Source organism: Erythrolamprus reginae, chromosome 5 (assembly GCF_031021105.1).
Source record: "Erythrolamprus reginae isolate rEryReg1 chromosome 5, rEryReg1.hap1, whole genome shotgun sequence".
NCBI lineage: Eukaryota > Metazoa > Chordata > Lepidosauria > Squamata > Dipsadidae > Erythrolamprus > Erythrolamprus reginae.
Window position 1 is genome coordinate 66,246,018 of NC_091954.1, and position 12,295 is coordinate 66,258,312.

The window sequence follows — 12,295 nt, forward strand, 5'->3', positions numbered from 1 at the left end:
TGCTTATCTCTTTCTCTATTTCTTTCTCTCTCTCTCTCTCTCTTGCTTATCTCTTTCTTTCTTTCTCTCTCTCTCTTGCTTATCTCTTTCTCTATTTCTTTCTTTCTCTCTCTCTCTCTTGCTTATCTCTTTCTCTATTTCTTTCTTTCTCTCTCTCTCTTGCTTTTCTCTTTCTCAATTTATTTATTTCTTTCTCTCTCTCTCTGTCTCTCTTGCTCCCTCTTTCTTTCTCTCTCGTACACCACGCCGGCAACAGCGGCATCGGGCAGTAGCCAAGGGTGGGCGGCAGAGCAGTCGACTGCTCTGGCACACTGGTTGAAAAACACTGTACTAGATCAAGATGTTTTCTCTCAAAAATCAAATTTGCACAAGACCACAAAAGAATTTAGGTTACCTCATCTTTGGGAAAATAAGGCCTGATGGTGTAGATTTTGGAAGTAGGAGTCAGAGGAGGGGGCTGAAAGAAGAGGTCATTTGCTCCTTCAATAGGCAGCAAACGCTGTGGAAATAAAAAGTTAATGTCAATGAGAAGCAAGAGACAATACATTCTTGGGTGCGCACTGCAGACTCCCAAGATAACTTTTGGTATTGCAGGCACCCCAGAGGAAGGATAGGATTTTGCAGGCTTTACAAACGTAAGGACCATTTTATCCGAATAGAAGTCTAAGATACGCAACTGTTACAGCACTTAACATTAAACTCGTTTTTGGCTTTAGCATTATCTTGCCAAATCTCATCTATGTTCTCAGCAATAAGATAGCCGTGTGTCAGGAGGAAAGGTTTGGTCTGAAGAGGGTTAACTGGCCAGAGACACTAACCCAACACAACGTGCTGACTCAATTGGCTGTGCGCAGAGAGCACCTGTGAGGGGGAAGAAAGTAAGCCCCTGAAAAGTCCATGAGCAAACTCAAAACACAGAAGAAGCCAACTTTTTTAAAAAACTTTTGTTTTCCAATTGATTGGTCAAGTATGCAACCAACGTTTGCTTTGAAAGAGTTCTCAACTACACTGCATCGCCATCTCTTTGCTCATGGAGTTCTCACTGGAAGACAAGCGGGCGCGCATTGTGCAATTGCGGGCGCAGATAAAAAACGCTGTGCGACCTGCAAAGAAACAATGTGAAATGTACAACTAAAGCCGCGGCGCTTCGCATGCGCTTGGGAATGGCAGCATCTCCTTGGGATATTACTGTAGAAATGGGAGGAAAATTATTTTAAAACAAAGCTATCAGGCTATTTTGGGTTTGGGACCAGAAAGCCTTCGGCAGACCAAGCCTTCCAGCCCTCCGATGTGCCAAATAAAAAATAAAAAAAAGATTTCTCAAACAAAGACAATGTCATTCAGTTGTGAATTCATATTGATACCTGGAACTCTCCTGCTAGACCACCTCTAAAGGCCCAGGGTTCTTGGTCTCCACTTAAGAACTGTGCTGAAGATTGACTACGACACCCTGTGGAGATCAGATCCAAGCGGAGAACGTTACGAGAAGGGGGATTATCCTGAGATACTAAAATGTCCAACAAGCTAACACATACTTTGTGGGAAAAGCTCTCTAACTGAGGTATTATCCAAGAGCTTGCTGGGCTGTAATAATGTTGCACAGTACATAGCTACCTAATCATAAGGTGCTTGTTTTTCTTCATTAATAAAATCAAAAGAATGTTACAATGACAGCCTTAGAGTGCAGACAGTCTACTACTGCTAAAAGCTGCTAAGCTGCTCCATTTGATACAGGTACATGAAATATTACAACATATAAGGAAACAAATGTCTAGTTTCACCCAGTAAGGGATGTAGAGTTACTAGCCATTACCACAGCCCTTAAAAAAAAAAACCTGGACCTGTCTGAAGTCACATTTTCATACGGTTTGAATCTTGCCAGAAAACTAGGTTTGGGATATGGGATAATATAGCCCAAACAGCTATGTAGAACAAGTTTCTTTTTCAGAAGTTAGAGACAAATATTATCTACTTCTCAGCCATATAACACAGCAGGTACTTCATGACTGAGAAAGGCACCAATGGCTTAAATTACGGTTATTCCACAATTACATTAGAAATGTTATAATTTCTGGATAGCCAGGCTTACCGTATGCTTTTACATTTTTGGCACAATCGAGGATGAAGCTATAAATTTTAAACTATGACTCAACTGCGAGGGAAATTCTGTTTAAGACACTGGAAAATCAATCAGTATAATTATGTTCTTAAGGAGGAAGTAAATAAATGATGCGAAGAGTATATCACCCATCTAGTTTTCTGATAAGATAAGCTGCGCAAGTTTCTTTCTTCTTGTGGACAGCGATCTACTTCCTGTTCAAGTAACAATCTCAGATCAGTAATCACACACATCATGCTAGCCAGGCAGTCTCAAAGCGAATCAAGCTAAATATTGTTCCTTGGTTTCAAATTATAAAAGCAAGCCTTTAACACAGTAAAGCTTGACATAACCCAGAGAGCCCAGTTTGAGCTTCAACTGCTTCTATTTGCTAGTCTCTCATAGACGGAGACTTTATACAGAACCCCTTCCACAGGTAACTTGAAATACTTCTCCTTTGAGATTACACTGTAACTAGCACATCAACTATTGCACATTTTATAGAGCTGCATGAATGAAGAGCTGTATGAATGAAAATCAAGAGTTAATGCCTAAGTCGCTGCGCAAATGTGACTTCAGCCCATGCCTACAACCTTAATCTGAACTGCCTCACAATCAGAACTTTCCCATCTTAAAATTTATTAATCACGACACGCTGAAAGCATCTGGCGTGGTCCATCCAATAGCAGTAGACACTTGTGCTGAAGATTCTCCCATCTGCACACATTGGGGAAGAAGACAGTAGAAGGCATTAGTAATCCATAGTAGAATTATCTACGCTAGTTATATAAACTGAATGCTAGCTGGATTGCAAGAAAAAGTAAGAAAATCAGCCTTCAGTGGATCACTAAGCATTTAAATGTTCACTGATACTGTTCTGACTTAAGTTTTTAATATTTTATGTGTTGTTAAAACTAAAAATCTGTTTTATTATATAAATAATATCAACTAAAAATCATTAACCATTGGTATCAGTCAGAATTCACCATTAACCCCTTATAGGGCTAAAGTGTAGAGTAGAACTTGAAATGTGCAAAATTGGTGATTGATTACTGTCAAGGGAACACTAATTGGAGAAACCTATATGACTAAAATATAAAACTATGTATATTCTGGTGGATTTTATTTATTTTAAATTTTGTTAGGCCTTTAGATTTAATACCGCCCCTGCAAGAATCGATTAATAGCTTGAGAACCTATTTTATTCACTATTAATATTATGCCTGGATTAGCTCCACAGAAAAATAGAATCTCATACTTAGTTCATTTAAGAAAATTACTGCTAGACAACTTTAGAGTCTTGATTTTAAAGACCACATAGGCTCCCAGCATCTTCCATTCAGAAGGTAATACGTATTATTTAGTTACTTCAAATAATACTGCCTTTTATTTTGGAATCCTATGCTCAATCCATTGATTTCTACTTCAATTTTTGCCCTACAGAAACAAGGCCACTATTTCTATGTTGCATAGGAATTCCATGACTGTGTGCCTGTATTTATACTTATAAAATTACACAGTATGCTATGGACAGCATAGATTTGTCTGTTTAGATTGTTTACTTTGTATTCTAAAAATGTAGAAGCTGAAAGTTTATCTGATGAGGCTGTGGGTTCACCATGCCTAGCGGTTGTTATGAGGCTGGATAACCATATGGTTTATGTGATTTTCCTACACACAGCAGGGGGCTGAATTACAATTTCCATAATATGGAAATTTTATACTTTTAGTCCTTTATATTGGCCATTGTTATCTTTATAGAACAAATTTAGCATTTATCTTGTTTAACTAGCCTAATCTTTTGAGCTGGTGAGTTTATCACTGAATTCAGTAAAGAGAGTGTAGAGACATTTTAGCTTGAACTGAAATCATGTATTTTCACTACATATCAATGTAGTGCTATTTTTGCCTTAGCAAATTAGCCGACAATTTTAATGAGTTGTCAAAGAATAACTTTATTTTTCCAACTGTGTAACTATGGAGTCCGGTAATGTGTTCCATGCTTCGACAACTCGGTTACTGAAGCCATATTTTTTACTGTCAAGTTTGGAGCGGTTAATATTAAGTTTAAATCTGTTGTGTGCTCTTGTGTTGTTGTGGTTGAAGCTGAAGTAGTCACCGACAGGCAGGACCTTGCAGCATATGATCTTGTGGGCAATACTTAGATCTTGTTTAAGGCGTCTTAGTTCTAAACTTTCTAGGCCCAGGAATGAAAGTCTAGTCTCATAGGGTATTCTATTTCGAGTGGAGGAGTGAAGGGCTCTTCTGGTGAAGTATCTTTGGACATTTTCAAGGGTGTTAATGTCTGAGATGCGATATGGGTTCTAAACAGATGAGCTGTATTTGAGGATGGGTCTGGCAAAGGTTTTGTAAGCTCTGGTAAGTAGTGTGAGATTGCCAGAGCAGAAGCTACATAGGATTAGGTTTATGACTATAGTCTTAATGACTTATGTGATCCAAGAACTGTAGGCTGATCCAATACAGAGCACTAAATTTATGCAGACATTTGTGACTACTACAGAAATGGCGACAAGAAACCATCAGTTTTGCTGCCTGCTGTGTACATCAAACAAGTCCACAGCGTATTTCCTTACAGCTGCATTGAAACCTGAAAGTGAAACAAGGTCACTAGAGGAACCCAGGCCATGCTGGTGCTATTCCCAAAAATAGTTAATTTGTAAAAAGCTGCAGACAAACATGCCAAAAAAAAAAAGCTCTTGGTTTTGGCTTCAGAAACCATCAGTCTAGCATAAAAGCAGACTCCAGAGCTTTGTAATTTCTTGCCCTTGCCCAAAATTAGGCTCCTTGCAAGTGTCAAAGCAAATCACTTTTGCACCAGAATAGCCTTATGCTAAAGCTCGCATGCGCAGAGAAAGGCTAGAAAGCTCGGCTCCCTCTTGGCCAAGCCCAGTGAAAGGTCACATCTGCAAGTGTTCTGTTGAAGACAGCAATAACATTATTGAAACAGAGCAAGCAGCAGATAGCTGAGGTATGGTCCCATTTCATGGTGTCATTTCCAATTTTTCCATAAGCTTGAAAATACTAAATAATACGATCCAGTGTGCATTCAGTCTGAGTCAACACTCATATTTCAGAGATAAACTTTTAGATTAATTAGCCCAAGGGAAAAAATATCTATATATAAATCAAGAGCTATTCAGGGTTTTAAGTTCACTTGGGCTTTTCTTACCAATTTAATTAAAAAATACAGTAGTAGTTTATGTACAGCAGGATCCCAATATGAAAACATTTGACGTTTTCTTTTTCCCGTGGGCTAATTGAAGACAAACATATATGCTAGCTGACACTATAATTGGTTCCTAAAGAACATACCTAGCCACTGCACAAAAGATTTCACCATTGACATGATGCTCTTGATGTCCCAGACGTATGAGTACATATCGTAAAGGATTGTCCGGTTGGCGCAGTTGGAAAGACGAGTGAACATTCCCATCACCAAGCTACACATCTCTTCAAATTTGGCGGCTCGAGACTGCCATTCTTCAATCTAATAAAATTCATTCAAGTTATTTAGTTCCATTTTTAATCAAGCAGCTATACGGGTCATCCATTTACAACCATTCATTTAGTGACTGTTGGAAATTACAATGGTACGGGGGAAAACATAGAAACATAGAAGACTGACAGCAGAAAAAGATCTCATGATCAATCTAGTCTGCCCTTATACTATTTTCTGTATTTTATCTTACAATGGATATATGTTTATCCCAGGCATGTTTAAATTCAGTTACTGTGGATTTATCTACCACGTCAAAAAGTGACTTATTTTCATACTGGTGACTATTGCAACATCTCCCTAGCAATGGGATCAAGGTTCAAGCGCTTGGCAACTGACATGACAGCTGGACTGTGTGTGTATGTGGGGGGGGGGGGGGGGGGTTGTCATGTGACCACCATTTGTAACCTTCCCAGCTGGCTTCTGAGAAAGTCAAGAAAGCAAGCCAGATTTGCTTAACAATCCAATTCACTTAACACCTATAGTGATTCACTTAACCGTCGTAAATTTTGGGCTCAATTTTGGTTGTACATTGAGAACTATCTGTACTTAATTCTATAAGAACATAAGAAGAGCCATGTTGAATCAGGCCAAAGCCCATCGAGTCCATCATTCTGTGTCACACAGTGGCCCACCAATTGTCCATGGGGATCTTAAGCAGAAAGAGAAGGCAAGACCCTCCCTTTCCCTTGACCCCCAACAAATGGTACTCAAGAGAATCCTGCCTGCCTCAACCAACATAGAGGCAGCACTTGGACATACGTTTCAATAACCACCAATATACTTGGCATCCATTAATCTGTCTAATCTGCCTTGAAGCTATCAAGGCTGACAGCTGTCACGGCCTCTTCTGGAAGTGAATTCCATAAACCAACGACCCCCTGGGTGAAGAAATATTTCCCTTTATTTGTCCTTGCTTTCTTGCCTATGAGCTTTAGGGAGGGCCCCCTCATCCTAGTATTGTGTGATAGAGAAAAGAGTTTTTCTCTATCCACCTTTTGTGTGATAGAGAAAAGAGTTTTTCTCTATCCACCTTTTCTATCCCATGCATGATTTTATACACTTTGATCAAGTCACCCTTTAAATGCCATCTTTCAAGGCTGAACAGACCAAGGCGTTGCAACCTGGTTTCATAAGGGAGGTGCTCCATTTCCTTGATCATACTTGTTGCAATTCTATCTCTTCGGAGAGGGACGGCATACAAATCTAATAAATTATTATTATTATTATTATTATTATTATTATTATTATTATTATTGAAACATAGAAGTCTGACGGCAGAAAAAGACCTCCTGGTCCATCTAGTCTGCCCTTATACTATTTTCTGTATTTTATCTTAGGATGGATATGTGTTTAGTTACTGTGGATTTATCTACCACGTCTGCTGGAAGTTATTATTATTATTATGTGTGTAAAGCTGAAGGTTTTGGCTATGTAAGTCATGATGTCAGTAGGTGGTCTAATAGGGAGTTGTTTAAGAGGGATGGTTTGCATCCATCATACAGAGGTACCCAGGTGCTCGGTGAGGAATTCAGAACTTTTTTGGACAGGCATTTAAACTAGGTAAAGGGGACAGAGATGTAACTGATGTGGGTGATTTCTGTCCCCGACCAATGAGGATAAAGCAGTTTTTGGAAGCTTATGAAAAGGGAGCTGCAAATAATATAGATGTAGTTGTTGATGATAAGGGGCAAACTAATAACGAAAATAATGTTCTTCGGGTAATGTGCACAAATGCTCGAAGCTTGAGCAACAAGCTCTGTGAATTAATGGCCATAATATCTAGAGATAATTTGGACCTGGTTGCCATAACTGAGACATGGTTTAAGGATTCTAATGAATGGGAAATATCCATACCAGGATATACACTGTATAGGAAGGATAGAATAGAGAGAAGGGGAGGTGGAGTAGCCATTTATATTAAAGAAAGTCTAAAAACAACACTAATTCAAAATACGTGTCAAGATCTAGAGACTCTCTGGATTTGCATGCAAAATAAAGAAGGTTCTGTCATTAGAATTGGGGTGATCTATAGGCCTCCAGGGCAATCCGAGGAATATGACAACAAGATGGTGGATGAAATTACCCAAATGGCAGTAAAGGGAGATATTGTGGTTATGGGTGATTTCAACATGCCTGATGTTGACTGGAATATCCCCAGTGCCCTTACATGCAAAAGTAAGAATATAGTAGAGGCCTTTACAGGAGCAGCTCTGGCACAGCTGGTTAAGACACCAACTAGAGGGGAGAATATTCTAGATTTAGTTTTTACGAATGGGAATTGGGTTTCAGATGTCAAGGTGGGAGAAAATTTAGGTTGCAGTGACCATCTATGTTTGTGGTTTGATGTAAAAACTCATTGTGAGCAATCCTATAATGCAACCAAAGTATTGGATTTCAGAAAAACAAATTTTAATGCAATGGGAGAATATTTAGATAATGAATTAAAGGGGAGGGATAAAATGGCAGGAGCGAGCATCCAGTGGACTGTATTAAAAAAGGCCATCTTAAAAGCCACTGGACTGTATGTAAGACAAATAACTAAAGGTAAAAGGAAGAAGAAACCGCTATGGTTTAGCAATGATGTAAGGGCTATAGTCAATGAAAAAAAGGCTGCCTATAGGAGGTATAAAGAGTCTGGAAGTATAGCTGATAGGGAGGTATATAAAATGAGACAGAAGGAGGCGAAACAGATAATATATGCTGCTAAAGCCTCAAAAGAGGAAGAAATTGCCAAATCTGTAAAGAAGGGGGATAAAACCTTCTTCAGATATATTAATGATAAGAAGAAGAAAAACTGCGGCATCACGAAGCTTAGTACCGGGAATAATACATGCATTAATGGGAATAAGGAGATCGCTGACCATTTCAATAGCTACTTCTGTTCAGTTTTCTCAAAAGACACCTTACAAAATAATACTATAGAGGGATATAGCATTGCTTCCAGCTGTACGGATTCAGCTCCAGTGATCTTAGAAGCCGATGTCTTAGAAGAACTTGAACGATTAAAGATAAATAAGGCAATGGGTCCAGATGGCATCCACCCCAGAGTTCTTAAAGAACTCAGATCTGTCCTTGCTACCCCCCTGACTGATTTGTTTAACCAATCCTTGTTAACAGGAGAAGTTCCTGAGGATTGGAGAATGGCCAGTGTTGTGCCTATTCACAAGAAGGGCAGTAGAGAAGAAGCTGGTAACTACAGGCCAGTTAGCTTGACATCAGTTGTAGTTAAAATGATGGAGACTCTACTCAAAAAGAGGATAAATCAGCACCTAAAAAACAATAACTTATTAGACCCAAATCAGCATGGCTTTACTGAAGGTAAATCATGTCAGACTAATCTCATTGATTTCTTTGACTATGTCACAAAGGTGTTGGATGAAGGTGGTGCCGTGGATATTGCCTACCTGGACTTCAGCAAAGCCTTTGATACGGTTCCACATAAAGAGCTGATAGATAAATTAGTGAAGATTGGACTTAATCCCTGGATAGTTCAATGGATTTGCAGCTGGCTGAAGCGTAGACATCAGAGAGTTATTGTTAATGGCGAGTATTCTGAGCAGAGTCAGGTTACAAGCGGTGTGCCACAAGGATCTGTTCTGGGTCCTATTCTTTTTAATATATTTGTGAGTGACATAGGGGAAGGTTTGGTAGGGAAGGTTTGCCTATTTGCCGATGACTCTAAAGTGTGCAATAGGGTTGATATTCCTGGAGGCGTCTGTAATATGGTAAATGATTTAGCTTTACTAGATAAATGGTCTAAGCAATGGAAACTGCAGTTTAATGTTTCCAAATGTAAAATAATGCACTTGGGGAAAAGGAATCCTCAATCTGAGTATTGTATTGGCAGTTCAGTGTTGGCAAATACTTCAAAAGAAAAGGATTTAGGGGTAGTGATTTCTGACAGTCTCAAAATGGGTGAACAGTGCAGTCAGGCGGTAGGGAAAGCAAGTAGGATGCTTGGTTGCATAGCTAGAGGTATAACAAGCAGGAAGAGGGAGATTATGATCCCACTATATAGAATGATGGTGAGACCACATTTGGAATACTGTGTTCAGTTCTGGAGACCTCACCTACAAAAAGATATTGACAAAATTGAATGGGTCCAAAGACGGGCTACAAGAATGGTGGAAGGTCTTAAGCATAAAACGTATCAGGAAAGACTTAATGAACTCAATCTGTATAGTCTGGAGGACAGAAGGAAAAGGGGGGACATGATCGAAACATTTAAATATATTAAAGGGTTAAATAAGGTCCAGGAGGGAAGTGTTTTTAATAGGAAAGTGAACACAAGAACAAGGGGACACAATCTGAAGTTAGTTGGGGGAAAGATCAAAAGCAACATGAGAAAATATTATTTTACTGAAAGAGTAGTAGACCCTTGGAACAAACTTCCAGCAGATGTGGTAGATAAATCCACAGTAACTGAATTTAAACATGCCTGGGATAAACATATGTCCATCCTAAGATAAAATACAGAAAATAGTATAAGGGCAGACTAGATGGACCATGAGGTCTTTTTCTGCCGTCAGACTTCTATGTTTCTATGTTTCTATTATTATTATTATTATTATTATTATTATTATTATTATTATTATTATTATTATTACTTTGCTTCCCTGCCACCAAGAAACATTCACTAAAAAGTTCATTTATGTCTTCCATACCTATCATCAGATTGACTCAGCAGTGATTCTCAACCTTTGTAATACTGCGACCCCTTAATGTAGTTTATGTTGTGGTGACCCCCAACCATAGGTCTAGCACGAATTCTCCCAACAGAGTTTTAAGCTGATTGGCAGGAAGGTCAGAGAAACCTTCTGTAAATGCCTGATTGGTCGGATTGTAAAAATATGTTCCAAGGCACCAGAGTAGAAGCTTTAGTTCCTAACACCATGTCTTTTTCCATGGTCTTAGGCGACCCTTGTGAAACGGTCGTTTGGCCCCCAAAGGGGTTCCGACCCCCAGGTTGAGAATCACTGAGATAGAGCTAATCAAAGAGTTGGCAATTAATGCCATGTGTGACAAACTCTATACTACAGACTTTCCTAACTGGACATATTTGCTTGGAACTGGACATTAATAGCAGGGAATTCTGGGAGTTGTAGGCTCAGCATAACTAGAGAGCAAAAGGTTGAGAATTAAAGGAGAAGGAAGTGAACACCCATCTATCTGCATGGACATTTTCTCCTTACATTAAGTTTATCTCAGAAGCTTTGTAGAGTCACTCACTTTTTCAGAATCTTTTCCTTTGCAATTCACACTGACAACACTGCTATTTGCTCGGAGCCATTGGAATTCCCGTAACATTTGAGCCCCTTTAGGTCCATGTTCGTACGGCAAGTAGAACAGATCTGCAAGTAGCTGAAGGTCTTCTAGAGTCACCGGCTCAATAGCATATAATGGCTTCTCATGGGGCCCAGGCACAAACTGTTCCTTGTTAATCTGCTCATCTGTCTGCATTGGCGCGATATCACTGCCAAAGTCCTCCTGCATTGACATCTCTGGAGATTTTGATTCCGCTATGCTCTCTTTATCGGTATCCATTGGTTTTAACTCTTCTGACATTTTTGCTTCCGAGATGTCGGTCAATATTTGGGTGATATTCTTGTCAGCATCCTCCTGCTTTTCCACCACCATTTCCATTGGTTCGTCATCTAACTGTTTCTTCTCTTCCTCCTCTTTCCCCAGAGGCTGTGACTCACTGTTTAGGTCAGCTCCTTGACTCATTATGGGCTCCTGATATACAGTAGTAACCACCGTGGTAGAATTTAAAACGGATGGTGCAATTAGAGGTACATCAACCACACTTGTTTTAGCTCCACTGTGGGCCACTTGCCTACCTGCGAAAACAGAGCAGACCGGGAAGCTTTATTTTTACCTATTCAACTGTTTCACATAAATATTTTCCTTCATATATTTCACCTGTACAAAAATATGAATATGAAGTGTTAGTTTTGTTATTGAAATTCTTGAAAAATCCCAATCATTTGATTTTCACAACTTTAATTTCCTTAATTCTTTGTATATAAACAATGCAATACAGTGATCCCCCGATTATCGCGAGGGTTCCGTTCCAAGACCCCTCGCGATAATCGATATTTCGGGATGTAGTGGTGCGGAAGTAAAAACACCATCTGCGCATGCGCGCCCCTTTTTCCATGGCCGCACATGCGCAGATGGTGGAGTTTGCGTGTGGGCGGCGGGGAAGACTCTTCGGCCGCCCAACAGCTGATCTGTTCCACAGCGCGGCGGCAGCGAGGAGCCGAAGACCCCATCTTCGGCTCCTCGCTGCTGCCGCGCTGCGGAGCAGATCAGCTGTTGGGCGGCCGAAGGAACCTTCCCTGGGTCTTCCAGCCGCCCAGGCAAAGGGGAAACCCCAAGATCGCTTGCCGCTTACCCGCTCGCCCGGCCGCTCGCTTGCCGCTTGCCCGTTCGCCCGCCCGCCCGCTCGCTTGCCGCTTGCCTGTTCGCCCGCCCGCCCGGCTGCTCGCTTGCCGCTTGCCCGTTTGCCCACCCGCCCGGCTGCTCGCTTGCCGCTTGCCCGTTCGCCCGCCCGGCTGCTCGCTTGCCGCTTGCCCGTTCGCCCGCCCGCCCGGCTGCTCGCTTGCCGCTTGCCCGTTCGCCCGCCTGCTCGCTTGCCGCTTGCCCGTTCGCCCGCCCGCCCGGCTGCTCACTTG

The 12,295-nt window shown here is 40.7% G+C and overlaps 1 protein-coding gene across 2 annotated transcripts in view; it reads right to left on the reverse strand.

Annotated features, from left to right (window-relative positions):
* OGA (O-GlcNAcase) overlaps window positions 1-12,295 on the reverse strand; it is a 48,380-nt gene that overhangs the window by 18,364 nt on the left and 17,721 nt on the right. For both annotated transcript variants that reach the window (XM_070752872.1, XM_070752873.1), the window contains 4 exons: window positions 10,848-11,458; window positions 5,432-5,606; window positions 1,365-1,450; window positions 395-499 (listed from right to left, as the gene is read on the reverse strand). In XM_070752872.1, coding sequence (XP_070608973.1) covers window positions 395-499; window positions 1,365-1,450; window positions 5,432-5,606; window positions 10,848-11,458 — 977 coding nt within the window. The remainder of the gene's footprint in view (window positions 1-394; window positions 500-1,364; window positions 1,451-5,431; window positions 5,607-10,847; window positions 11,459-12,295) is intronic.